Genomic DNA, 27,742 nt, shown 5'->3' with positions numbered 1-27,742 from the left:
ATGCCCCCTTCCACATTTCTCAAGGTAGGCCTTTCCCTGAACCTTGAGATTGCTGTTTCATCTAGATTGCCTGGTAAGCAAGCCCTGGAGATCTGCCTGTTTCCATCCCTAGTGCTGAGGTTACAGCTGCACCGTTTCTGAGGGTGCTAAGGGTCTGGACCCAGGTCCTCACGCTTTCACAGCAAGGGCTTCACCCACCACACTGTCTTCTCAGTCTCTTCTGACACTCCTCTTCTAGCTGGTTGGGTGCTGTTTCCCTGAGTGCTCGGTTGCTCCTCAAGGTCTGATGACAAGGCACCAGGCAGATGGAGAGATGCTGAGCAGAAGGAATAGTGTGTGGAGTGGTCTGGAAAGGCCACGTGCTCGTGTGATCTTGGGTCCTGTGCACTGGAGTATTTGAATACAGAAAGGTTGGATGGGAACAAGCGGTGACCATCCTGCTAGGCAGAGTCGAAGTTTTTGTGCTTTAATGTGACTCCTTCTAGAAGCTCAGCTCTGCCCTGCCTCCTCACCCATGGCTGTCCCTTGGTATACTGCACACTGTGTAAGGACCCCTCAAGACTTCAGGTTCTGCTTTCTGTCTCATAGCTTTAGAAGTCCAAAATGTCAACTGGCAGATGCCTGTGAACCGGAGGGCACATCACACAGACAAGTACTCCAGCCGGGATTTCATTGTTCGGAGAGGACAGCCTTGGGAGATGGTAATATCCTGCAACCGAAGTCTCGAGTCCGGAGAAGATCTGAACTTTGTTGTTTCTACAGGTACCCGTTCTGTTTCTTCTGCACATGCGTACAGCTGAGTTGCCCTTGAGGGGTCATTGGGCTTTGGGTTATGTCACTGATTGGTTGACTTTGGTGGCTCTGTGTCTCTGAGCATGAGACTTGTCATCTTCAAATCAAGAAGGATGTGGCCTACATGTTCCCACAAGCCTTATGATGGGATACTTTCCTGGATGAAATCCTAGATCCGTGGTTCTCACCATTCCAAATGCTGCAACCCTAAAATACAGTTCTTCACGTTGTGGTGACCCTCAACCATAAAATTATTTTTTTTTACTTCATAACTATAATTTTGCTACTGGTATGGGTCATAATGTAAATCTCTGTGTTTTCTGATGGTCTTAGGTGACCCATGACCACAGAGTGAGAACCATTGGCCTAAAGGCGCTCACAGTGTCATCAGAGCCTGGTTTCTCCTCAGGGTCTACCCAGCACCCTCTGGTCTCCTTCATTTTCTATTTCCTTGACAGGTCCCCAACCCTCAGAGTCAGCCAGGACAAAGGCTGTGTTTTCCATCTCTGGGAGAAGTACAGGTGGCTGGAGTGCAGCCCTCAAAGCCAACAACAACAATAATCTGACCATTGTTGTCGCCAGTCCTGCCAATGCACCCATCGGGTGGTACACAATGAATGTTGAGATCTCCTCCCAGGGCAGGGTCTCCTCTCAGAAACTCGGAATGTTTATACTGCTCTTCAACCCATGGCTGCAAGGTAGGTCTCTGACCACAGCATCCCCCCCCCCCCCACCTCCACGGCCCTGATGGAAGCAATGAGTGTGGAAAATAAGGATGGCTGAGATGCGCTCCTTACAGGCCTAGACCTGATTGTAGGAAGTTTATGGGCTGGAGGAGGAGTAGAAAAGCTAACCCAGCCATGTGATTCTAGGCAATTGCACCATCTCATCCTCAAATTTGTTCCCACTGAGTGTACATCAGGCTCCCATAGGAATTGTATGAGCTTTTATATACACGTTATATATAACCTGATAAATTATAAGAGATAATGACTACAGTAAAATTCTGCCATGAGGCAGTACCCTAGTACCTTTCTATCTAAAGGAGCAATCTCATTCTTGGGTCCAAGTTTTAGGCTTTTATTCTAGCTTAGCTTCTCTTTCCAGCATGAGCCTCCACAGTGAGAGCTGCAAGCATCATAGCTCAAGACTTCATTCTTCAGTCAGATCTCAGGATATGTTGGGGGAGGGGAGTGCAGGCTTTTAATCCTAGGACTCAGGAAGCAGAGGCAGGTGGATCTCTGTGAGTGCGAGGCCAGCCTGATCTAAAGAGCTGTTTCTAGTACAGCAAGGGCTGTTACACAGAGAAACACTGTCTTGGGAGAAAAAAAAAGAAGAAAAGGAAATTAGTCAGACTGTGGTATGGGCCCAAGTGACTCTTGCTCTAACCCAACACCAGTCTTCAGGAGTGGGAAGAAAGCTTATTTCATTGGTTCACTAAAGGATCTATTTTTGTTTCTGTTTTTTTTTCCCGTGTGTGTGTGTGTGTGTGTGTGTGTGAACAGCGGATGATGTTTTCATGAGTAACTCCGCCGAAAGACAAGAGTATGTTGAGGAAGACTCTGGCATCATCTACGTGGGTAGCACAAACCGAATTGGCATGGTTGGCTGGAACTTTGGACAGGTAAAAGGACCATAAAAGGGCTAGGGTTATGTCCCTAACACAAGATGCTCAGGGCTTCTAGCAGATTTGCTCACTTTCCTGCCTTTCATTTCCTGTTCGTTCATTTGGAACACATTTGTTGACTGTCTACTCCGCTCTAGACCCTAAGCTGAACCCTAAGGATACAGATGAATAAATTTTCTGCTTCAAGTGAGTCAGAGTCTAGTAGGCGAGATGGACTCATTACTGAATTGATGAGGTGAAATATTTCTGATGCCTGACACACAAATAAATAACAGGCCCAGAAAAGAATCTCAGGACAATAATGCAGCTTCTGGCTTTCACGTCACATGAAAACTTGGTAAAGCTTCATCGCTGTGTGGCTTTGGCCTTTCAAAGTCATAGCTTTTGTGTCCTTGCCACCTAAGTTCAGCAAGTTCCCGGGTTTTCTCAGCTTAGAAAATGTTTAGGTGTGTTTTTTCACTTTTAGTTTTTCCGGGTGGTAAGCAAAGTAATTAGAATGAAGGACCTTGGGCAGCCAGGCTACCTAGATGCCCAGAAGTTGATGGGAGGTGCACTCCTGCCGACTCCAAGTTCTATTATGGAGCCAACTCCAGCAACTTTCTAAGTTGAGTGTATGTGTTGACTTGGTTAAAAGGAAGAAGATGAGGAGGATAAGAGTAAATAGTACACCCAAGGGTGGGAGCGGGGCTCTCTTGGTGGGGTGGCTTGTGAAAGTCTTTCTAAGAAGGGTCTATTGAACCTGGCGAGGTAAGGAAGTCTGCTAGTTGTCTTGGAGAACATTCCGAGAAGAAGGAGAAACAAATGCAGAGACTTAAGGCAACAAGAGCTAGCATGTGAAACAATCCCGTGAGTGTCTTACTTTGTAAAAAATAGCTTTAGCTATGTCTTCCGCCACACATTTTATCTGTAGACCTAGTTTGCCAGGAATCTAAGTGACACACTCACGATAACAGTCAGAGCCACAAAGGAACCTTGAGATGCATTTTGCTTGATCCATCATTAAATAGATGGAAAAACCAAGGCTGGAAAGGCTGACTTGTTCTTGAGTTCATGACAAGCTAAGAATGAACGGTTCCCTGTTGTCTCCCATTTACGTTAGTGGGGTGGGTTCTGGCTCATGTAGAGTGAGGGGCCTGGTGAGCTTGCTAGGGAAAGGCTGGGTGCATTGGCTCTTCCTCAGCAGCTGTTATCTCTGAAGGCCACCGAGTAAAAGGGCCAAAGGGGCCCTGTGGTCTTCACCATTGTGCTACTTGTTCCCTTAACTAACAACAACGACAACAAAATGGGTCGTTTCTCCCCTCTTACCATGTGGTCCCATTATGAACAGTTTGAAGAAGACATTCTGAGCATCAGCCTCTCCATTTTGGATAGGAGTCTGAATTTCCGTCGTGACCCTGTTACTGATGTGGCCCGCAGAAATGATCCCAAATATGTTTGCCGGGTGCTGAGTGCCATGGTAAGTAAGAGGAAATGGTAGTAAGTATTGCTTACCAGGCTACCATGTGACCGCACATCAGACCCATGTACTCCATACCTCACGTGAGCCTTGCCAAAGGCGTTTGGCAGCTGTGACCCTGCCCGTTTTGCCAATAGAGACCATGGAACTCCTGTAAGTTTGGTAACTGAGAAGCAATGACAGAGCCAGACCCAAGCATGGCTAGTTTCAAAGCTCTTTCTGCCATATGGCCAGGCCTGTTTTAGATGGGATGGGAACACAACCTTCAGTTGTTCACCTGGATGTGATGAAAAGCTAAGCCTCTGCTCCATCACGAGGCCTCCTGGGAAGGGAAGCATGTACCCACTGAGACAGGAATGTCCACCTCCTTGGCAGCATGGAACCCTCCAGTGTCACAACAGGAAGAGAGCGGATTGTCCTACTCACTATCTAGACAGAGAGAGGGGCTCAGTAGGCTAATGTGACCTTTTCATGGTGTGCCCTGTGAGTCAAGCAAGGTTTTGAGTTGTTGGCTCAGGGATTCTTTCCAGTCTCATGGACCCATACATGAGAAACCTATCCCACTATAGTACACAAGCATGCACACACACACACACACACACACACACCACAATCCTGGAAGAATCCATGGTTCTGTACTCAGTGTACACAGGATGTCTCCATCAAAAAGTGACCAGAGGATCTACCTGCTTAGAAATGAAAAGCTCACTGGATGTGATGGCCCTTGGGAGCCTGAGGAAGCCCGAGGATCAGGCGTTCCCAGTCATCCCGAGCTTCACAGTGGGGCCCTGTCTCCAAAGAAGGTTCACAATCAAAGTCAGTTCTTTCACTCTTACTTTCTTGAACTAAATAATAATCCAGAAATACCTTTAGTGTCTTTTTATGTTGGCGCATGGTTTAGGCACATCTTGGACTGTTCCCAAGCTGCCCAGTTACTTTGTTAGAAATCTGAACACGCTTTGGGTGGCATGGGCTGATGCCTTAGCTTAATTGGGGAGGACTTCTCAAAACAATGGGATCTAGAACAAAGGCTTACAGAAAAGAAGAGAGGCGGACCCAGAGATGCTTAGAACCAGATCTGTAAGAGCCAGGATAGCCAGGGCAGAGAATGGACTACAGGGGACTGAGCAGAACCTCATAAAGCAAGGAGCTTGGATAAAGGGGTAGTCAATGAAGACAGATTAAGTAAAACTCACGTTCAGGGTCACTCAAGAAGCCAAGTTTCCTGCCAGCAAAGAGAGTACATGAGTCCGACCTGGAAGGCAGCCGGCTCCCTCAGCTGCTGACTCACTCCCAGCCTGGGGCCAACCCACTCTATCTCAGAGCTGATTTCCTCAGACGTGCCTCCCTGATGCTCTCTCCAGACCCTCCTGTTGGGCTGGGTCAGGGCAGGAACTAATTATGGCTTATGCAGAGCTTTGAAGTGCTGGGCTTTGAGCCAGCAGGGACCTACCCTGAAGCACCTGTGACCCAGGAGCCTGTGAGCTGCCGCTCTTCCACGTTCAGGGCCACCCTAGCTGGCATGGCATCACTAGAAGTGAGACAGAGCTCACCTCTGCGCTGGGGCTTCGGGAAGGCTGGTGGCTTGTCCTGGTTTTCCTGTGTCTGCTGTCCACTCTTGTAAGCCTGGTACACCCACGTGCTCCAAAGAGAAGGGGCGGATTCGATGGGCTGAGAAATCTATGAGGTCTCAGTCTAGCCTCTCACTGTAAGGTTGAGATAAAGGGTAGAGTTTAATGGAGTCTGAAAACGGGACAGCTGGGAAGGTCCCTCTGGGGCTTCTAGTTTTCACTTCCCCTGTACTGGAATGGGAAGGCCTAGTGGTCAGGGAGACAAACTGACTCCCAAGATCACCAAGGAAACAAGCCACAGGTAGTACTTCTGAACTCTCCCTCCTCTCTCACCTAGAGAGATGAGAATATCTAAAGAGGCATGTGAGTCTGTACTGCATGCACTGGGGATCAAACCCAGGGCTGCACACAGGCTAGGCAAATACTCTACTATTGAGTTACCACAGGCTAGACAAGTACCCTACTGCTGAGTTACCACAGGCTAGACAAGTACCCTACTACTGAACTACATCCCCAACTCTCTTTTGTAATTTTTATTATGAAGAAATCCAGGCCTATAGAAAAGTAGAGAAGAACACACAAGTGCCTCCACATCTGCTGTTCACCGAAGGCTCGTCTCACTTCCTCTCTGACCCATTCCCCACAGACGACTTGATGGATCCAGCATCCCATCCTTCAAGATGGTTCCATCTATAAGAATTTCATGTTTATCTCTGAAAGAAATGGAAAAGGGGATGAGGTCCCCTGAGTCCTCGCCCAGGGTCCTATCACAGTTGTGTCCCTTACACAAGCACCAAGCTTAAGCTGAGTGACTCAATGAACTAATTAATGAATGAACGAAGAAGAAAGTAACAGCAATATTCTGTCTTTATTTTTTTCTAAGAAGTTATATGTTAAAGTTCTAAAGTAATTTCGGGTTCATACACACACACACACAGAGAGAGAGAGAGAGAGAGAGAGAGAGAGAGAGAGAGAGAGAGACTTCAAACCACAGGCACCACACACACACCCCAGAAGACAGCCATTGTCTCCTGCAAACAGGACTTCTGGGCCCAGTCTTGCTGCTGACAAACTCTGGAGTCCCCTACTTCTGTATCGTCCTGCAGTATAGAATTGATGTCTTTCAAGAGCAATCAAACATGACCCATTAAACTAAGTACTTCTAAATTCATAAGCTCTACTCCCCCTGAGAGATTTGTTACAGTTTTCGTGACAGAAAAGTGCACTAAAGACCCCATGGCGTCCCCATCTCCCACCCAGCGTTCTGAATCCTGGAAGTCACTCCTATGGGAAAGACATGGTATTGAATCACTTGGATGTGGGTGTGTTTCTACACAGATCAATAGCAATGATGACAACGGTGTTCTTGCTGGGAACTGGAGTGGCAATTATGCCGGTGGCCTGGACCCCAGGACCTGGAATGGCAGTGTGGAGATCCTCAAGAACTGGAAAAAATCTGGCTACAGACCAGTCCAATATGGCCAGTGCTGGGTCTTTGCTGGGACCCTCAACACAGGTATGTGGGTGGGGTGTGGCTTTTATGGATGGTAACGGGGCACGTTAACATACCATCTTCACCACGGCCAGCATCTTCACACTGACCTTGGTTTGCAGTGCTGCGGTGCTTGGGGGTTCCCTCTCGGGTGATCACCAACTTCAACTCAGCTCATGACACAGATCGCAACCTCAGTGTGGATGTGTACTATGACGCCATGGGAAATCCCCTGGAGAAAGGCAGCGACAGTGTGTGGTAAGCCACCAATCACCATTTCCCTGGGCATAGAGCACCAAGTTTGAGCAACCCCCCTCCCCAACCTTCTCCACCTTGCCCCGGAGCCCAGCTCCACGCTGGGACTGGAAGGGAAGTGACTGTGAGCCAGGCATGGTTGAGAGCAGAAATGTGCCTGGTGCTAATCATGTCCCTCACGGGACCTGCAGTGCAGCCCGTGGAAAGGTCTGATGCCAGTAGAAGACAGAGCCAGAAACTCCAGACCGTCCTGGGTTTGTAGCATCCATTAGTCCTGGTCCCATTTTAGAAGTTAAAATCTTGTAGCTACTGATTTTCCTACAACAGCAACAAAACACCAATTTACCTCAATTCAAACAACCAGATGACTTAAGGTGACTTAAGAATATTTTTTTCCTTCTCCAGGGGTCACTTTGTCTTGTTGTTGTTGTTAGAGCTATTTGTTCCTTGTATTTCCTTTTGTTTTGAGACAGAGAATGACTTCGTAGGCCAGGATAACCTCAACTCAGGATCTTCCTGCCTCAGCTCCTGAGTGCCAAGATTCCAGGTGTGCACCATGCACAGCTTATCTTCTTAAACACGGCAAAAACAAAGCAACACATTTTCTCATAGCTTATGTATATTAACTATGCATCTTAGTTGACAGAATGAAGACATTTTATTCTGGGTTGCAGGTGAAAATAAGAAAGCTTATATGTTTAGGTATCATATATTTCTAATTATAAATAGGGCATTGGCACATGTAGCCATATGCACACAGATATATAATTTATAATAGATGCCGACTAGAAGAAGGTTATATAAAACTTAGAAATGTATAACTACTTATAGCAATGTGTGTAACTTATAGCAATGTGTGTACAATATATGCGTATTATTACAACCATTTAAGGTTATACCATACGATAGGTTATTATCAGTTGTTCTCAGTTGAAAATGGTGTATATGCATAGATGACTGCGAGTCTCTACAGCCCCACCCTCGTAGTCAAGAATCCTTTGCTTGAATCGGTTTCAAAGGACACATATGCACAGCTGCTCACGAGGGTCCACGTGGCTTGGTGAATTTTAGAGCTGGTATCATTCATGTTCAACTTTGAGATTGTTTATATAACATATTATTATTTCTGGAATAAGAAGGTCCAACTTTTCTGAGCTGTTTTTTTTGTCTGATAGAATAAAATAAAGTGAAAATAGAAAAAGTGGGGAAAGCTGTTAATGCAAATAAATAACCCCGTGTCATCAACTGAACTAACAGAAACATCCCCTCCGCCCTACAGGAAAGTGAGCTCGCATAATCCACCCACAGTCACATGGCTTGAGGACGTTTCCCAGGGGATGGTGTTAGGATGTTCCCCCTTGCTTTGCAGATATACAGCCTTCTCTCTAGAGATGTCAATACTTAGAACAAGGGGTTTGTTTTCCAGCTTCACACAAATGAGTATTTTTTTTCTTCTTCCTTAGTTTTGTTTTGTTATTGTGTCTGAAATCTTCTCACAGTCAGTTCCGAATATTGGGGGAACAGCACTCCACTATAGGAGGAAGACAACTGGCTAACCAAGGGCAGCCTGACTCAGCTTTGGGGGAAGGTCCCTTCTGTTTAGCCCATCCATGATGACCTTGCACACCAGGAACTGCAAGGAGATCAGATAGCTTAAGCCCGGGTTTCTCTACTGAAAGAATTCACAGCAGTGTTCGGGACAAGGGACTGGGGCTACTTAGCAAGGTAGCATAGCGTGTGATGTCCAGGCCAGTGATTCAGAGTAAGCCCTGTGAGAACCCAGGGAAGGAATTCTCTGGAGAACCTTCAACAAAACAGAAAGGTGGGACTTTTAAATTGCATTTATTTTCTTGCCAGCTTAGCAATTTATTCGAAATATAATCACCTGTAAGACAAATAGGGCCTGATGGAGACAGACCTGGGTAGCCCCACTGTCATTTTAGAATCTGGCAGTTCCTGTGGGTCCTGTCCCCGCACTCTCCTTCTCCTTTGATGGATCCCCTCTTAGAAGGCAAGGGGAATGGCATCCTCTCCCCACCCCACTCCCTAACAGCTGGGTGTGGAGAACCAGGCCTGGATGGTGTCAGAGCCCTGAGTCTTGTTTGCAGCTCTGCTACCCACCTGCTATAGACGTGTGCAAGCCTCCTAGTCCTTCTCTTCCCACGTTTCTCCTCTAGGGAAGCATAAGAGCTGGTCTAGGACTCGATTAACATCCAGACCTCTTGCAAGCTCTTCTGAGTGGCAACCGCATTGTTATTCTGAGACCATGTGTCTGGTATGAGATCTACCTGCTCCCTCCAGAGACCCTCACATCAGTATACCAACAAGGGCAGAGTTACTTCCCTGTTATAATAAGCACTGTTTAATTTTAGGCAGAAAGTCTTGGGTCTAAATCTTTGTATCATGAATATTGGAAGCTTTCAACTCCTATCCACATGAGCCTAAAGTTATGGAAAGTGAGGATCAATTTGAGTTGCTTAGCAACAGTAACGTCAGTCAATACACGGTGGCATGCCAACGAGTGTGCTCAGTGCTAACGTTTACACTTCACAAATCATGAGATACGTGTTATTATTTTATTATTTTAAGGACCAACTTACAGTTGAGGGGCTGAGGCACAGAAGGGTTGAATACTTTTCCCAAAAGACATAACTAGATGGTAGAGATGGAATTTGAACTCAGACAGGTTTTAAAACTACAAAGCACCAGAGAACATTGTTGCTATTATCCCTGACTAAAGCCTCCTAAACCCAACACTCCTATCCTGGTATTTTCCAAAGAGGGGCAGCCACCATGGTGTGGTGGGTAGGATCTGCTTAGGCTGGATGCTGTCTGACCCACTTGGATGGAAGAGATGGCTTCCTTGGCTCACATTAAACAGTAAGTGGCACTTCCTAATAAGACCAAACATGTCCAGGGCTGCCACAAAGAAAAATGGCTTGCCCAAAGCCACACTGTAAATTTGTGACTAAGATAGAAATAGATTATAATAGGTCTCTACTTCCAGAAAGCACATTAGGTCTAGAATCTGAGGGAGGGTCCTGGTCATCTTACAGAGGGGAGACAACCAGCTCTCTGTGAATGAATGATTTCCACACTCACGGACTCAAGCGACTGTGAACCGGAAGTATAGTTCGGCCTTTGGTGATTTTGTCTGTCTGAACACAATAGGCCTTTCCTTTCCATTATTTTCTAAACAATATTATATAATTGTTACCACATTTATATTATATTAGGCATTATAAGTCATCTAGGGATTATGTCAAGAATATGATGTTACACATAGATTATGTTGAATGTTATGTCTCTTTACGGAAGGGATTTGAGCACCACAGAATTTGGTACCCGAGAGAATCCTGGAACCAGCCCCTTATGGCCTGTAACTTCTCTAAAGATGGGCAGCTAGAGACAGATACTCGCACTATCTGCAAGTTGCTTAATTACTTGTTGCTGTTTCTATTGTCTGGTTTTTTTTTTAAAAAAACAAAACAAAAAAAAAACTTAGTTTCCCACCTATAAATTGAAGGACTGGGTCAGGAATCCTCTGCAATTTTTTCCGGGGCTTCCTTTTAATCCCACACCCAGCCTTCTATGGAGCACACCCTTTCCCCACTGGTGCTGCTGGGACTCCTCCTTGGTGAAGACTAGCCAATCTTATGAACCATTTGAAAATGGACTTTCTGGGTCTTTTATGACTTTGTTTCTCTAGTTACAGGAATTTTCAAAACCTAAGAGAAGCAAAACTCATCTATGACCATATTGCTCACACATTTTAACATTTGATAGTTTCCTATCCATCCCTTAGTGTCCTTTTATTGATTATACAATTAAGGTAATACATTTTGCAAAGTTCAAGATAGAACATGTGATCGATGCTGTCTGTTACTTCTCATATTTGGGAGCCAGTCTCTTCATGACCTCAGTCATAGGATTTGTTTGTTTTTAGGATAGGTACTTAGCCTAGACTCTTTAATTTGTTTATACTTATTATTTATCTAAACAGCCTGTGTCTATGTATGTATGTATGTATGTATGTATGTATGTATGTATGTTTATATGTGAGGGCATATGTGTGCCACAGTGAGCCTGTGAACATCAAAGGACAACCTGTGGGAATCAGACTTTTCACCATGTGGCTTCCAGGGATGGAACTCTGGTCATCAGGCTTGGCAGAAATCACCTTCGCCCACTGAGTCATCTCTCCAGCCCTGAGCCCGGGATCTTGCCCATGCTAGGCAAGCACTCTACCACTGAGCTCCATCCCCAGTTAATCATATAGTTTTGAGCTAATAGTATATTATAAGCATACTCTCCTGCCATTGAATATCCTCCAAAATGAAATTATTTTAAGTGTAATATAACCCATCATATATTTAAACCATTTCACTTTCCCTACTAACATTATGATATTTCCATTTTCTCTCCCTTATATTTGAATTGAAATTCACTCCATGTAAGATGCTGGATCACTTCTCTTGGTGTCATAGTTTATAAATTGTCAAAAAGGGATGGTAATTATTTCCATTTTATAGAGTCACAGATTAAAGGAGTTTGTGCAGAGGCAGGGCTGTATATCAATGGTAGAGTGCTCACCTAACATACACAAGGTCCTGGGTTTGATCCCTACCACCACACACAAAAAGAGTAAATATACTGAAGGCAGTTAGAGGACCAAATGTTCTGTGTTCACGCTGTTCTGGCTTTTGTCGTTTTTATAGTATACATAATCTTTTAAATATTCATCTGTTTTCTAGTCATGCAAGTAATGAACAATTTTCCTGATTAAAAAATGAAACACTACAAAAATAATGTAAAATTTGTTTTATATGTATTGTATATATCATAAACTGCTAATTTAATTGAATCATTAGAGACTAACTCGGTTCAATCTTTTCCAATGATGGAGCCCAAACCTAGACCCCAAGCTTCTGAGGCAAGTGCTCTACCTCTGAGCTAAGTTCCTAACTCCTCTACAATTGTTTGTAGTGATTTTATTATTACCCTGTGTGTGTTCACGAGGAGTGGGGTGGGTGGGACTGAGCATACGTGTAGGACAGTGACATGGAGCTGACTCTTTCTCCTTCCACCTTTACACTCTTCCAAAGATCCGATTCGGGTTGGCAGCGTTGCGCGGCAAATACCTTTGCCCACTGAGACACCTCGCCAGCCCCAAGGAATTTTAACTGAAAAGGATTCATACACACACGTGTACCTGTGGAGATGTGTACACTGTTTCCTAACCTGATTTTTAATTAGGTTTCTGCTTTCATTTTAGAACATCTAATTGCCAGCTGATTTGTTTGTTTGTTCGGTTGGTTGATTTTGTTTGGTTTGGCTGAATTGGGATTTCTTGAGGGGGTTGTTTGTGGTTGTTTTTTGTGGGGTCCGTTTTGGTTTTGAGCTGTGTGTCGCTACATAGCCCAGTCTGGCCTGGAGTTTACAGTCTCCTGATTTGGCCTCTCGGGATTACAGTGCGCACCACGCACACACAGCTTGTGTTTGTTTTTCTTACTTTATGTGGTACTTTAGAGAACCCCTCCTTGTTAAATGCTAGCTTCATTTTGCTTGTCATTTATTTTACAGCTGTGTGATATTCCACTTATAGCTGTGCAACAGTTTTTTCTGGTTATTCTTTTATTGGCCAGTTTTCCCTCCGGCATTCTTGCTCTCACGAGCAACACTGGACTGGAGTTCTCTAACCTAGATGACTGTGCATATTCATAAAAATTCTCCCTGGAGAAATCCCTCATGGTGGAAATAAATACTGGCTTAGTGAATATGCAAATTTTTTTAGAGATCTTTATACTCATTGCCAAATTGCCCTCTGCAAAGGTCATAGCAATTTAAATCCTCAGTAGTATGCAGTAACCCTTGCTTTCTTAACTGAAAGTGCACAAGGCCCCCAGCCTAGACTTTACCTCTGCTAGGCTAGAAGGTAGAATCTGCATGGCTGTCGCGGTTTCTCTTTGTCATTTTAATCTTCTTTTAATATCAGTGAGGTTAAAACTGTTGTCATACACCCAGTCATCATTTATACTGCTTATTAAAACCATCTTTATTGGCATGTTTTTCTTTTATTTTTGTTTTTATTAATATGTAAGTCTCTGGCAACTATGTTGTGCCTGTTTCTCTACTTTATTGGGGTTTTTTTGGTCTTTTTTCCCTCTCCCATTTCCAGACTAGATAATCCAAGTGATCTGCAGATCTCTCTTCGAGTGTGTTTATCCTTCCCCTGTTACAGCTCTTCCCCTAATAAACTCCCCCAGTCTATTATTCAATTTCAGATATCTGGGAGGTTGCACTTAAAAGTTTCCATTTGGTTCTTCAAAAATATTTCTATCTATCCACCAGAAGTTCCTCTTTTCGTTCTCTGTGGATCTATTTCCCTTTTCGTCATTGATTCTGGCACGGTAGCTGCTGTGAGGGCCTTGCCTGACAACTCCAACACGTGACCGTTTTCTCTCTTGAGGCCAAACTAATGTAATCGCTGGTCCTTTGTATGTTGCGTTACCTTGGTTTACCCTAGGTGGGACAAACGATCATATTCCTTTGCTGTGTAGCAGCAAGATCCTTGGGAGACCCAGATCTGAAACCCCCAGTATAGTGGAGGCAGCTCAGTTCCGTCATTTTCGCTGGGCTACTTGGTCTGCCTCGTGAATACAAGGTTCACCCAGACATGTGAGCAGCTTATAGGTGAATTTGGGGTCCTTTTCCTTGAATCTTACTTTTCAGAGCAGACCCCTCACTTCCCTCCGTTGACTCGAGCTGTGGCTCCCGTGTCTCGGAACCTCAGTTCACAGTCCTCGATGATTTCCGGGAGAGGATGCCCAACAAGGCCAGCAGGATCTCTGGCACAGCGTCCTGCCCTTCCGGGAGGAACTGGGAGCTGCATTGTTTGGTGGGAGATGTATTGTTGCCACTCACTAGTTACATGGGCTTCTGTCTGCAGGAATTTCCATGTCTGGAATGAAGGCTGGTTCGTGCGGACCGACCTAGGCCCCTCGTACAATGGATGGCAGGTGCTGGATGCCACCCCGCAGGAGAGAAGCCAAGGTAATCTCGCCGGAGCCGCCGGAGCTTGGCTCTGTTATTTACAGGAAGGAGTAACCCAAAGCCCTCTCTAGCTCCCCAATGCACAGTGGGATGAAGGCTTTTTTTTTTTTTTAACTTATGTTGTATTGCCCGTGCTGCTGTTTAAATGGACACCCTTCTCTGCGGCTCCTCCACTGAAGAGCCCTGGCTTATGGCAGCAACAGGGAAAAGATACCTGCTTTGCCAATAATTACTTCCTACCACTGCCACTGAAAGCATGGTCCTCCCAGGGCAGAGGCCCTGCGGATTCAGTCCTGTTATCCTTTCTGGGACAGGCCCGCCCAAGGCAATAGTTGCTGCTTCTGCTCCTGTATGCCTTCTGGCAGGCTAGCCTCCCCTTTGGACCCTGTGCCTTGTCCCTCCCAAGGGCCCATGCACTCACTTTCACCTCTTACCTCCTCTCCCACCAAAGATGGGTCTTAGGCTCTCTGGAGTTTTTCATCTTCTGCCTCTAACCTCTAGAGAAGCCTATCTTGACTGTTAATTTCATTTTTAGTTGTTCCTTTCAAACAATAAAAATGTATAAATTAATATATACTGTGTATATAAATAATATACATAAATAATTGAAAGTATCAGAGCAGCTCAGAAGTTACAAAAACTTAGAATAAAAATTCAGTCTTATTGTCACGCGAATGTCCCTGCCCTGACCTTGCTAACAGACACCCTTTTGTAAACTTGGGGCTAGAGGGGAACCTTTTGAATATTTTCTAGCTACTACTTTTTAGACTTTTCAGTGCAACTTGTGAGAGGTTATAAAATCAAGTTAATGAATTGTAACCATGCCAAGAAGTAAAAACAAAACGGAATAGAAAACAGAATAAAGTATCAGAACCAAGACTAACTACTGACCCACTAATGTCTTGAGTGTGCCAAGATATCAAATTTACTTTCTGTGATTTATGGTTTAAAAAAATCTGGGTCACTCTTTCCCCCGAGTATAAAAAATTATGTGTGTATCTTTTTGTTAGTTTTATAAACATATGGATGTGTGTGTGTGTGTTTGTGTGTGTGTGTCCAAACAATCTACCTGTGCTGAATACTGGAAGAGAAAATGAAGGTTGGGGTTAGGACGCAGAGGAGCGAGGAACTCCATGCACTAGATGTTCAGGAAAGACTTCTAGAAATGGGAGGTCAGTGCCTCTTTGGCCACGGTGAGTTCAGAGGCACAAAGGCACCGCTTCACAGCAAGACCAGACTGGCATCAGAGCACCAGCCCAAGTGACACACATGTAGGACAGACAGATCGGCCTGTCTTAAGTGGAGCTGGACCTGGGACTTGGTACAGAGTGATGGTGGTGGGTAGCTGTTCTATGTCATACCAGTGGGTCACGGTCTGGGTTGCAATTTGGCTGAGGGAAAGGCGGAGGGCTGACATGCTGGCAGAAGGCCCTCAGCAGCAATGCCTAGGCAGGCTGGAAGTGGATGAGCTTAACCATGGTTTGCACGCATCCAAACTCTGCGTCTTGGCCGCCAGGTGTGTTCCAGTGTGGTCCCGCTTCCGTTAACGGAATACGTGATGGTGATATAAACCTGAATTTTGACATGGTCTTCATCTTCGCGGAGGTCAATGCCGATCGCATCACTTGGATCTACAATAGTAGCAATGGCAGCCAGAAGCAGAATTCTCTGGACACTTACTCCATTGGCAAATACATCAGCACCAAGGCTGTGGGCAGCAACTCTCGCTTGGATGTCACAGACAAGTATAAGTATCCAGAAGGTAAGATTGGTGCTGACAGAGTGATGTCACAAGGGACTTAGTGATGGGCGGACAGCTCTGGGAATGACAGGACAAAAGTCCTTTGCCCGACACCTCTACAGTTCGGTCTGTTCTGTGCAGATGGTAGGGTGTGTGTCTCTACCATCGAGTGCTCAACTGCTTTTTCCAGTGGGGACAGAAACATCAAGAACAGTTAAAACACAAGCTACATAGCCACAGAGCACAGACAGCTGTCAGCCCAGCCCACCTCCAGAGGTGATCCTTTCTCAATTGCACAACTGAACTAATGTCACTATGATTGAACATCACAGGGAGAGGCGTGGTTCTCAGAGCTTTGGGACACATTTTTCTATCAGTCCATTTTGCCTCCCAGAACATAAACAGAAAATGCCATTTCGACAAAAAAAAATAGACAAAGAAATTCAGGAATGTGGGCTTATGCCATATACATTCGTAGTTCCCATCCCCTAAGAAGCCCAGAGGTATGGTCACCTGAAGAGGCAAATGCCGGGGTCTCTGAAATCTCCATCCTCTCTACTGCTGCTGGCATCCTACAGTCGCCCTGGAAGGCCATGTGCTGTGAAGCTGCCTTATCTCTATGAGAGTTGCTTTGGGAACCCAGAGCACCATAGTTCTCAATGATGGCAGGAGATCTCCATTTGAAGGTGGAGTTCGACTTTAGAAATAGCCCAGGGGCATTTGGCAGTGGCTCTAGCAGGCCACAGGTGCTCTTCAGTGGGTTGATACTTCACTCTTCCCAAAAGACCTGGAAGTAGTTGACTCACTTGATCCGCAAAGTCAATTTCTAGGAAGGGAGCAAAAAAGCACCCTTCTAAATGTGCCCGTAGTGCCCCTAAAATCAGACGAAATCTCTGACAACTACTGGCTGGTGCTGTTGACTGGAGTTTACAGAAGGAGAAAACCAGCTCCAGGAGGTGGAGTCTGGCTCCAAGGACAGGGGCATCCACACCAGGTACCAGTGGATGGACATTTTGCAGGTTGTCCTCAGCCAATATATACTCCAGAGTCTGTCAATATGAAAAAACAAACAAAAAAATTCCCAGTGAGATTCTCTACAACTGAAACCCACTTGTTTGAGAATGGTAGCACATTGGAAGAACACATGCACCGTAGAAAACCATCGGTCTCTTCAAAGGGGTTGAGGTGAAGAGAATGCTTTCAGAGGCAGAAATGAAGACAATGTCATCAGATGTTTTGAGACGGTCCTTTTTGGCCACAGTAATGAATAACCAAAGTGGTAGCCGTGCAAGGTTGAGCAGACAGTAGCGGGGCAGATGTCCTTGTGGTTCTTTTGGGTCGAGTTACATTTGTGGCCTCTGGAGAAGCTCATGGTTCTGGTAGTCTTTTGCCAAAGCAGGCGTTTATGAAAAGGACCTTTCCCTTTGTAACCTCTCGGCTTCAAGTATCTGTTTATCTTTGTTACAATTGGCACAAGTGATTCTATTTCGATTCTGACGACTTTCTGAATGCCTACTGTCTGAATGCCTCCTCCAAGTACCTTGTAGATAAAACACAGCAGATGCTGTCACTGGAGAGGCAGGTACCAGGCTGGCATTTTCAATGTCATGATGTAAAACAAGTGTAGAAAACAGGAAACAAATAAACCAGGACAGAAGGCGACTCTCAGTCCTACCTCCCACTTACAACAAGCTTGTAGGATCTCCGGTTCTCTTGTCCCTTTGCCGGTAAAACGAGAATAGCAATGCCTCTCTGGGGTTGGTTCTCAACACAAACATGTACATAAAGGGCGAAGGGCAGTGCTTGGCACACAGCGAGGACTTAATGACTAGGGATGGTGATCTTCCATCATTGGATGTCTGTGCTCTCCCTGGAATGAGGCCTTTCCATAGCCTGTTTTGCTCAGGTACCTTTTACCTGGTTGTCTGAGCCTGTGAGAGTCCCTATTACTCTCACACTTTGATCCTGCCTCTCCAGAGTTCTAGCAGCTTCCTAAGCAGTAGAGAGGGGCCCACAGGACTCCTGGCAGCACCTCAGCTCCTGCACGACAAGATGGAGCAGCTGTCTGATGTATCCAGAGCTTCTTGCCTAATGATGCCAGTTGGTCTCAGAGGGCCCCAGGCAGGAAAAGCTCATAAAATGGGTTGCTAAGCATTTACACAATAGCAATGCTGTGCTGGAAAAACAGCAGCAGGAAGCATAGTCTTGAGTAAGCCCAGCGGGTGACCTATATAGGCTCTGGAACCTCCTTGTGCAAACGTCTGCTCCAAGGTCTCAGGCACAGAGGCTCAGAAGCTCGGCACAGCCTTCAGCCCTGGGTGTGGACTGAGAACTCAGCAAGAATGGAAGGGCATCCAGAGGAACCTGGCCCTCCAGGAGCTGTCAAGCCTGGTAATCCAGCTCCCTTCTTGCAGCAGGGTACAGGGGAGGATCCTTGGACCAGGCTGCGGATCCCTGGAGAGGAGGCCATCCCTTTCTTCATCCAAATTCCAGAGTAGTCCAAACCAGCAGCTTCTCTTAGCATGAGCCTCTGAAGTCCCTGCCAGGAAATATACATAATTCATGGAAAGGACTCGCTAACTTGGAGAGCACCCATCCTAAGCCTTCTGGTTTACCTTGAAATGTTCACAATGGTTGGAAAAAGCCTAGGGGCCACCAACATGGCCCACAAATGCCAACACGGTTACTCTTCTGTCTTCTTGGGAAGCCGGGACCTTCTGCTGTATGGTACTTATGTCTTCAGGTCAAGGCAGGGAACCAGAGGTGAATTGCTTAGTCAGCTGGGCTTGAAGTAGTTTGCTCTGTTCTCAGTGTGCCACAGCCTTTTTAGGGTGTCACCAGGGCTCTCCATGCACTGCTTCTGCTGCCATAGTTAGCAGCACATACAGCCTAGGTCTGAGTCGGGAAAGGTACCCTCCTAGATTAGCCCTTGCTGTTTGGAGAGTCCAAATTTCTCAGCAATTTGGAATTTCTAACTAGTCACAACTTGGAACCTTATCAGTCACAGGAATATCTTGTTGCCTTGTACAGACCAAAGGTCACCTCCCGACTCCCATAGTTCCTATAGACACAAGGCAGGGGCACAGGGGGAGGATTTTGAAGTTCTCTCTCATAACTTTGATTTTGTTTATGGATTCGTTCTAAGACTCCTTGGCTCACTTTGTCGCTTGTTTATAAATGATTGTCCTTCAAGGCTCACAAAAGACTTTTCATCCAAAAAAAAGAGAAAAGAAGTGAGAAAGAGATGGAAGAAAGGAGGAGGGAGAAGAAAGGAGGGAGGGAAAGGGGAAAGGGGGGAAGCAGACAATGAAAAAAAAATCTAACTTAAAGCAAAGAAAGGATGATACCTCAGAGTGCTTATATACAGGAACTGACCCAGCTTTCCCTGTGGTTTCCTGACAGTGTAGACTTGCCAGGGAAAGGACCAGGGACTGGTTGGTCTAGAAGCCTTATACTAGGAAGTGTTAATGGAGACCTTACAAGATCAGACACTTGCTGGGAGCAACTTGGACCCACAGAAGGGGTGTCAATGTCGGGTGTGGGGTTGGACACACCATCCATTGTCTGAATAGCGGTCACATCCCTGAGGTGTCCTTGTTTTGTTTTTGTTTCTTCACCAACTCACAGGTTCCAGTGAGGAGAGACAAGTGCACCAGAAGGCTTTGAGTAAACTGAAACCGAATGCATCTTTTGGCCCCACATCTGTAAGAGATTTGGCAGGGGAGGAAGGGGCGCCCAGCATTTCTGGGAGGTTCAGGGTCGTTGGTGCACTGGCAGTGGGCAAAGAAGTCAGTCTGGCCCTGATGCTCAAAAACCTGACAAGAGATAGGAAGACAGTGACAGTGAACATGACAGCCTGGACCATCGTCTACAATGGCACTCTTGTCCACGAAGTTTGGAAGGACTCCGCCACAATATCGTTGGATCCCGAGGAAGGTAACTCATCCTGTTGTTGTTGGGACTCAATAAGCCTGAGGAGCTGATCACAGAAGGGCTCCTGCTGGGCTTTGGGTGAGTCAGTTCACTGCGGGTGGAGTAATGAATGGCCTCCATGGGTAAGCCTTAGTTCTGATGCTCTGGACGTTGCTGTCCTATGAGCAAGGCCTGTCATTGTGGTGCTAACCTCATATTATTACACCCTAGCAAGGGAGGACGGGAGGCTCTGGTAGCTCATAGCCACAGCACAACGTCCTGTACAAGTTTTTGCTACCCCGCATGATTTTCATAGTAAATGTGACCTCATCTGACCTTCTAAATGAGGTGGACTTCAAGATCTATGTTACAGAGTCCGACATAAGGCTTCAGAGACTTGTGACTTGCTTTGCCATAGTGATTATGGGTTGAGGTCTTGGTCCTTGGTTTCCTGATGTTAAACCCAATGTCACCTCTTATTTTTGTTGCTGCCACCCTGCTCTCATCCCCCAGTCCTAGGGTGCGTTTGGCCTTGGGTGGCCTGCAATAGATTCCAGGATCTTAAACCCTTGCCCCATGTTGCCCATAGCTCCCAAGGTCTGAGTGCCATTTCTTGACTCCTGATGACAGTGACAGATTTTCTTGGAGATCTAAGCTTTTGGGAGGTTCACTGCTGCTTCAGGGCAGCAGAGATGGGACGGGAACAAGGTGGAGCAGAGGGAGGTTGGTCCCACGGGATTAGAACGCAGGTGTGCCCACATTGGCAAAATCCTTGAGCTGTTATGAAAAGTTTAGGCTGACAAAGCAGATCAGCAAGGGTGGGGTGGCTCTTTGCTTCACACCAAGAATTAATGGAAACTGATTAATTATACAGCCCATCTTGGAAGAATTCCAAGAGAAAGTGAGCTCTATTACCTTCACTGAAAGGTACACACATTACAGTTTGTCTTCCAGCAGAAATTTCAATATCAGAAACAACTGTTGCTATTATTTGCCTCTGACACTTAAAAAAAAAAGGAGCCTTTTTGTTTTGGTGGAGGGGGGGACCTAGGGATGGAACTCGGGATCCCCTGAATGGTAGACAAGAACTCTAGCAAAGATACAGCTCTCACCCATGAAGACCTATTTCTGTAGGCCAGAAATATTCCATAAGAAGGAAAAAGTATTTTAATCCTCTGTAAAGACAGCAGAAAGGAATGAAAACAGAGAGGAGGCAGGTGAAGCGGTCCTGGAGTCCCAGGGCTTGGGGACTTTTTGGGTAAGCCTGGGTGAGTCTCCTTCCCTTTTTGAGCCTCAGAGTTGGACCACTGAGAAGCGGGAATCAACAGATCCAAGGAGGTCTTCTCCAGCTCCTGCCAGTTCTTCTCATCCTAAAAGCTGAAGGAGCTTTCTCCCAATTAGCTATCTTACCCCCAGGCCACCAAGAGCAACTGTGGGAAGGGAGAGCAGTGCACAGAGTGTCTGAAGAAGGAAATCCCTGCCGTCTACAGCGGTGGCAAAGTGGGGTGGAATGTAGCTTGCTGATAGGGTGTGAGTTTAGTGTGCATGAGGCCTTGGATCCTGTCCCCAGCACCACAGAGACAGAGTCCTCAGGGCCTAGAGGGAAGCCAGAGGAGGGAGTTTCGATGAGGGAAAACCCACAAGGCAAAGCATGGTGGAAGCACGCCTGATTTGCATACAGAATGATAAGAAGGTGCGGGTGTATTTTTAAGGAAGCGTGCCTTTTGGATAGTTGAGGCAGGGACAAGTTAAGAGTCTGGACTTGCTCCCTAAGGCAGCAGAGAACCATGGGAGTTGTTTGCCGTGGAGCAGAGGAGGAGCGCCATGACTTAGAAGAGACTGCAGTTGGCCTTGCTAGTGTGTGTGTGCTGCTTCTGTGAGGGGGAACCAGAAAGAGGAAGGAAGTCGAGGGCACTGTCACACTGGAACCGCAGCTTATTGGAGAACTGAAGCATTGATTTGGCCAAGGCCTTGGCTTCCCTTCCCAGTCATTCCTGGGTTGTCATCCTTATTGCTGCTGCCATTAGGCAATGGGTTAGCATCCTTGTTCTCACCCTGTCCCTTAGAAGGAAGCACATTCTCTGACTTTCCCCAGGCCTGGGAGGGGCATCTGTACTTCAGCTCAGCAAGTCCCCCTTCTTTGGAGTCTGCTTGTTGGCTTGCATCCTGGCACCTCCTCTCGATCCCTATTCTGGAACACATACACATACTGCTAAAACACATACCGCTAAAAATCCAAGCCAAAACCAACCAACACACACACAAAGACCTGAGCAATGAAGGTAAACAGGCTACCTACAGATCCTCCTACCAGCTCAGCCCACCATAATTCAGTTCTAAGGACGATCTCAAAGCCCATCTTCGCCCTCAGATCGCCCACTCCCTGATTCTCCTTTCAGAAATACAGCATCCTGTGAAAATCGCGTACTCTCGGTATGATAGATACCTGAAGGCAGACAACATGATCCGAACCACAGCCATATGCAAGGTGACAGATGAGGCAGAGGTGGTGGTGGAGAGGGACGTCATCCTAGACAACCCCACCCTGACTCTGGAGGTAAGAGGATGTGGGGAGTGCCTCCCCCAGACACCAGGAAGTGAGCAGAAAAGGCTGATTTTCCCTAGGGGTGCACACAAGACCCTCTTGTGGATCAGTCTGCACCTTCACCTACTGTATCTATACATAGCGTTTGTCTCTTCCTGTACAATCCCACTTCCGGCTTTCCAGCACCCATTGTGTAGGATCCAGGTAATTGTGACCACCTTGGTCCCACCTCTTCTAAGCTGCCCATAGCTCCTAGGGTTCCCGGTATCAAGAGGGAACCCAGGGTGTCCACTTTGATGCAGGCTCCCATTTCTCTGCTCTGCTAACCTTTTGTCATCCTGTTTGGTCCAGCTGTGTTTTAGGACAGCAGCAGTCCCGCCTCAGGGGCCAGACAGTCACCGTGGGGCAGTAGTCCCAACCGTGGGCCTTGCACTAAAGTGACTTGGCCTTATAGCTGGGCTCCAGTATTTATCAGTGTGGAAAGTGAACAGGTCCTTTAGCTAAGTCTGCTGCTCCAACTCTGTCACCTGGCAGGGTGTCACTTCCTCAGGGTTAGCATCTCTTGATAGCTCTTCACAGTCAAGCCTGGTCACCAGTGACACAGCCTCAGAACATTCTAAGCATTTGTCCCAGCTAAAAACAGACCTTCGTATAACAATTTGTCCCCCTATCTGTTAGTCAATGCCAGTAAAACGGGTGTCACCACTGTCCCGGGATCCATCCTACCACACAAACTTCATAAAACAGAAGCAGCGCCCTCTGTGGGTCCTAGCCACAGCAGAGCTAGTGGCCTGCCCTCCCTCCCTTCCCAGAAGGAAGCTGTTGGCCATCCCTGCATGACCCCTGCATGGTGCAGCCCCTCTTGCTTCACAAGGCATTTCCAAGATGCAGTGGACAGTTGAATGTTGTCTCCCACTCCCTAAGCTGGGGAACAACACTGGGCAGTGACCAGCTTAGCTGTAAAAACATCTTGCCCAAAAACCATGAGCGTTTAAATTAAGTCAGTTTTCCCCATTTTACTCCCTAATCCTCAAACATCCTTAGAGTCATCTTTTATTCATATATTCAATTTTGTTCAACATTTTTTAGATTTCCATATGATGTCTAATTTATCTTTAAAGATACTATAACGTCTTTATCACTGCACCCAGTCAAGAAGTAGGCCGTACTGAACTTCCTTGGGCCTTTTTATACGAGACACCCAATTTTCCACATTCTCCCCTCTTTTGGAGCTTCTAGAAAACAGGGATATTTTTGTCCACTAAACAAGTCAACGTGTGATTCACTCAGAGCAGTCAGAGTTCTAAACTCATTAAGAAAGTCTATAAAAAGATAATATGTTGGGTGAAATTCTGTTGTCTCCTCTAATGCTGATTGGTGATTAACACAGGTTAACACGGGGACCTTAGACAATGAGATCGGAAATAAAATCTGAGTATTTTCCCAAAGGGGGTGCAAATCTGCAAGTTCATGGCTAGTGCTCTATATCCATGCACTGATGGATGCATTTATAGACCCAGATTAATACATAACCATAAAGATAAAAAACAGATATTTGAACACAGAGAAACCCTGTCTCAAGAAAAAAAAAAGAAACAGATATTTGAAAATGTAAATGAGTATGTTTATAGACTTGGTTAATAAACAACAATTAAGATAGCTAAATATACAGATGTATAAATTTAATGTCAGCAAGAAGAATCTGGTACTACTTATGGAGCGTTGTCATACATCAATAGCATAAAACTATGCTTTTCTCTTCAAATTATTACAAATACTTTGAGTTCCAGGAGAGAAATTACAGTAATCCTGGCATTTAATATGCCTCACTTATTCACAGTGTGCTGCTCTGTGTTAAAGTCTGCCAAAAAAATAGCCTAGGCTTTGGGGCAGGAAAGTCCTTCTTTTTCGCAGTGTGTGAGTTTCCCAAGATGTCAAATCAGTCTGAGCTTGGCCTTTGACACTATACAATGGCAGCCATGAGCACTTACGACAAGGGAAAGAAACTCACAAGCCCAGCAATCTCCAGTGTTTCTCAAAGGAAGAAAAGAGAGAAATCTGCCAGTCACGCAGTTTCAACATCTATATCCAAAACGCTCGCTTCCTTTTTCCATGACATCATTTGTTCCTAGCTAGAAGGGGAGAGATAAGTAATTATCCCTCTTGCCGGCTATGTCTGCCCAGATTCGAAGCTGATGCTTATCAGATAAATGACAGTCTCCACCTTTTGGGGTGAATAAGTAGTTTGTGTTGCTTATATGACCCCAAATCAAGACATCATCCCCTGTGACTCCAGCCTGGTCAGTGTTGGAGCCCTGCCAAGACCGCAACGTGACACATAGGAGTTGTCTGGGCTCCTGAAGCAAGGAAGGAAATTGGCAGCCTGCGTGTCACCACAGAAAAATAGCCTGTCTGCCCCAATTCTTGTGATCAAGCGCAGAAGGGACCATGGCTGTGAACCTCTACCTGAGTCACCTCGGGAGTCTTCTGTGTATCCTCAGTAGCTGGCATCTCCCAGGAATGACTTTAAGGGTAAAAAAAAGAAAGACACAACCGATAAAGGGGCTGGAGAGATGGCCATTTAAGCCAGTACTATTCTTGCTCATGTTTGGTGCTCAGAACCATGTTGAGTGGGTCATAGTGGCCTTTAACTTCAGCTCCAGGGAGCCGAGGTCCTCTTCTAGCCTCCTGAAAGGCCAGAAACACACACACACACACACACGCACAAAATAAAATTTTTCTTAAGGAAAAAAATAATCAAGAGGTTCAGGAAAGGTAACTGGCAGTGGGCTGTCTTCAGAGGCAGGAGCTGCCCTTTCTGGAGGAGCTGGGCTGAGGCCGTGAGTTGTCGTATTATTGCTTCTTCCAGTCACAGAGGACAGCACAGGTCCCCCTCTGAATCTGTTTCCCATCACAGCGTAGGGATAATAGTGATGTCTCGCTGCCACACGTGGGTTAGGAGACCAGCTGATAGTTGCGGCTGAGTGAAACGCCCTTCCCTCCTACATCCTAGGCCATGTTCCTCTCCTCTTTCACCCCGTCACCATGCTCAGCTCTCACAGGGCAGCAGGCAGGGGCCACACAGCTAGCACCCTGACTCACGGACCCTCCCTACAGGTGCTGGAGGAGGCTCATGTGCGGAAGCCTGTGAATGTGCAGATGCTTTTCTCCAACCCCCTGGATGAGCCAGTGAGGGACTGCGTGCTCATGGTGGAGGGCAGCGGCCTGCTACGTGGTAACCTCAAAATCGAGTAAGTTCCCGGGTCTAAGCAGCTTTGTAGGGATGGCCAGATGTGGGACAGGCGGGCCTGCCCTGGGCCTTTAAGTAGGACAGGGAGAGCACCCCATGTCCTCAAATCTTCATTCTTTGTGGGGCTTGGTACCCAAGGATCTTCATTTGCATTTTGTTTGGAGTTCATCAAACTTGAAGTCCTAATTGCCAGTGCTAAAATCTGATCCTTAGGGCTTGGCATATTAGGGAGATGGTAAGACTTCCTGCCTCCCCACCAATGGGAAGTCACAGAACTGAAGGGACCCAGGTTAGCAGAGGCAGAGAGAGAGAGAGAGAGAGAGAGAGAGAGAGAGAGAGAGAGAGAGAGAGAGAGAGAGAGGTGAAGAAGTGGTCGCTTTGCCTGACACCACTAGAGCCAAACTTGGAGCCCTCTGGCTTTCACATCAACACTTAATCCGTATCCTTCCCCATCAGTGTGCCAGCCCTGCGTCCCAAGGAGAAGTCCCGGATCCGATTTGAGATTCTTCCCACCCGGAGTGGCACCAAGCAACTGGTCGCCGACTTCTCCTGCAACAAATTCCCAGCCATCAAGGCCATGCTGTCCATTGATGTGGCCGAGTGAAGGACCCGGCGGCGCTCCCACAGACTTGGGAAACACAGACCAGACAGGGCTCTCCTGGGGAGTGAAACTGCTGTCTATGCTGTCCAGCCTGAGAAGCCTACTGTGTCCCCACGGCAGCCAGACATGGACTTCTAGAGAGCCCCCACCCAACCCCCTCACCTCAAGCTAGGCCAGGTCCACCCTGGTCTAGGACTTGATCATTTTTGCACATGTCCTCCTTGCTTCCCTTGGAGCCCTTGGCCCTGCTGATCTCTCGCACCCCGCATCAATGCTGCGGACAGAGCAGCAGCGCCTCCTCTAGGAACTCAGCGCCCCTTGGGAAGAAGCCAGCCTGGACTGTTTGCTGATCCCGAGCCTGCAGCTGGGATATCCGTTCCTCCCTCAGCCTCCATGGAAGGCAAGGGGTAGTTGAGTTAATCACACAACACAGCACTCACACCCTTACCGTCAAAATAAATGTTAAACGAAGCAATCACACAACACCGATTCCACCGTATAGTCAAAATAAATGTTAAGTGCAGGCAATCATACCACGCCGGTTCCATCCTTACAGTCAAAATAAATGTTAAATGCGTGCAGTCATACAATGTCAATTCCATCAGACTGCACTACCTCGGGTGGTGAAGGTGGGGAGGAACTGGGGTCACCTTGTCTAGAGACGGGCTGGATGAGGTGGCCTTGTCTGCTGTGTATCCGTGTCCATAGGAAATGTGCTTGTCTTTGTGGCTTCAAGAGACAAAACAGGGGAGCGCTGTAAGCCAGTTCAAACTTCCTAATGTAATGTCCTTCCTTATATGAGGTTGCCTTGGCAGGGAGCTCCTTGTAAAGGCAGGTCCAACACTGTGCACGCTCAGGGAACTCCCACTCACACCAGGGAGAGGATTTCAAGGTCTTTTCAGGAAACCTAAGGTGGAGCAGGCTCTGCTTGCGCCCCCAGGCTCTTTCCCGCTATGCTGTGTTAGTCTGTGCCCTGTTGCTCTAACAAAATGCCTGAGGCTGGGTAATAGGCCGATAAGAGGGTTAGTCTGCTCACACTTTGGAGGGCTAAAAGTCCAAACAGTAGCTCAGGTAGGGACGTCATTGCAGGTGGCAGATGTATATTCAAGAGAAAAGTCATCTAATACGAAAGGAAGTCAGAGTGGGGCAAAGCCAGTCCCTCTGTGTTGTGACAGTTCAGTCTCACAACTCGGGGTCCGGTAAGAGCTGGCTATCCCTCCGGGAAGCAGCACCCCTAATGGCTGCCCACTTGCCCTTTCCCAAAGCTCCCTATTACCTCTTAACATAGCCAGACTGAGGACTGGGCTTCTGGCTCATGAGCCTCCGGGAAAAACTCAAACTGCATCAGAACTATAGCCCCCTCCTGGGCTAGCCTCAGTCAGGTCAGGAGTCTGTTGTCTGAGAGCCACGTGACTGGCTTATGCGAACCCTTGTGCAAACTCAAATG

The 27,742-nt window shown here is 46.7% G+C and overlaps 1 protein-coding gene across 1 annotated transcript; it reads left to right on the top strand.

The window, feature by feature from the left end:
• Window positions 1-26,298, top strand: Tgm3 (transglutaminase 3). Its single transcript, XM_057780167.1, has 13 exons — window positions 1-73; window positions 568-762; window positions 1,251-1,490; window positions 2,298-2,416; window positions 3,747-3,875; window positions 6,785-6,962; window positions 7,061-7,196; window positions 14,143-14,246; window positions 15,763-16,008; window positions 19,615-19,923; window positions 22,299-22,456; window positions 25,562-25,695; window positions 26,151-26,298. Exons 1-13 carry the CDS (start codon window positions 1-3, stop codon window positions 26,296-26,298), a joined length of 2,169 nt encoding a protein of 722 aa, XP_057636150.1.
• Window positions 26,299-27,742: the final 1,444 nt, after the last annotated feature.

The sequence above is a fragment of the Chionomys nivalis genome, chromosome 9 (genome assembly GCF_950005125.1).
Source record: "Chionomys nivalis chromosome 9, mChiNiv1.1, whole genome shotgun sequence".
In the NCBI taxonomy this organism is placed as follows: Eukaryota; Metazoa; Chordata; class Mammalia; order Rodentia; family Cricetidae; genus Chionomys; species Chionomys nivalis.
The sequence above is the reverse complement of the archived record's forward strand: the minus strand, read 5'-3'. Positions and strand labels throughout refer to the sequence as shown.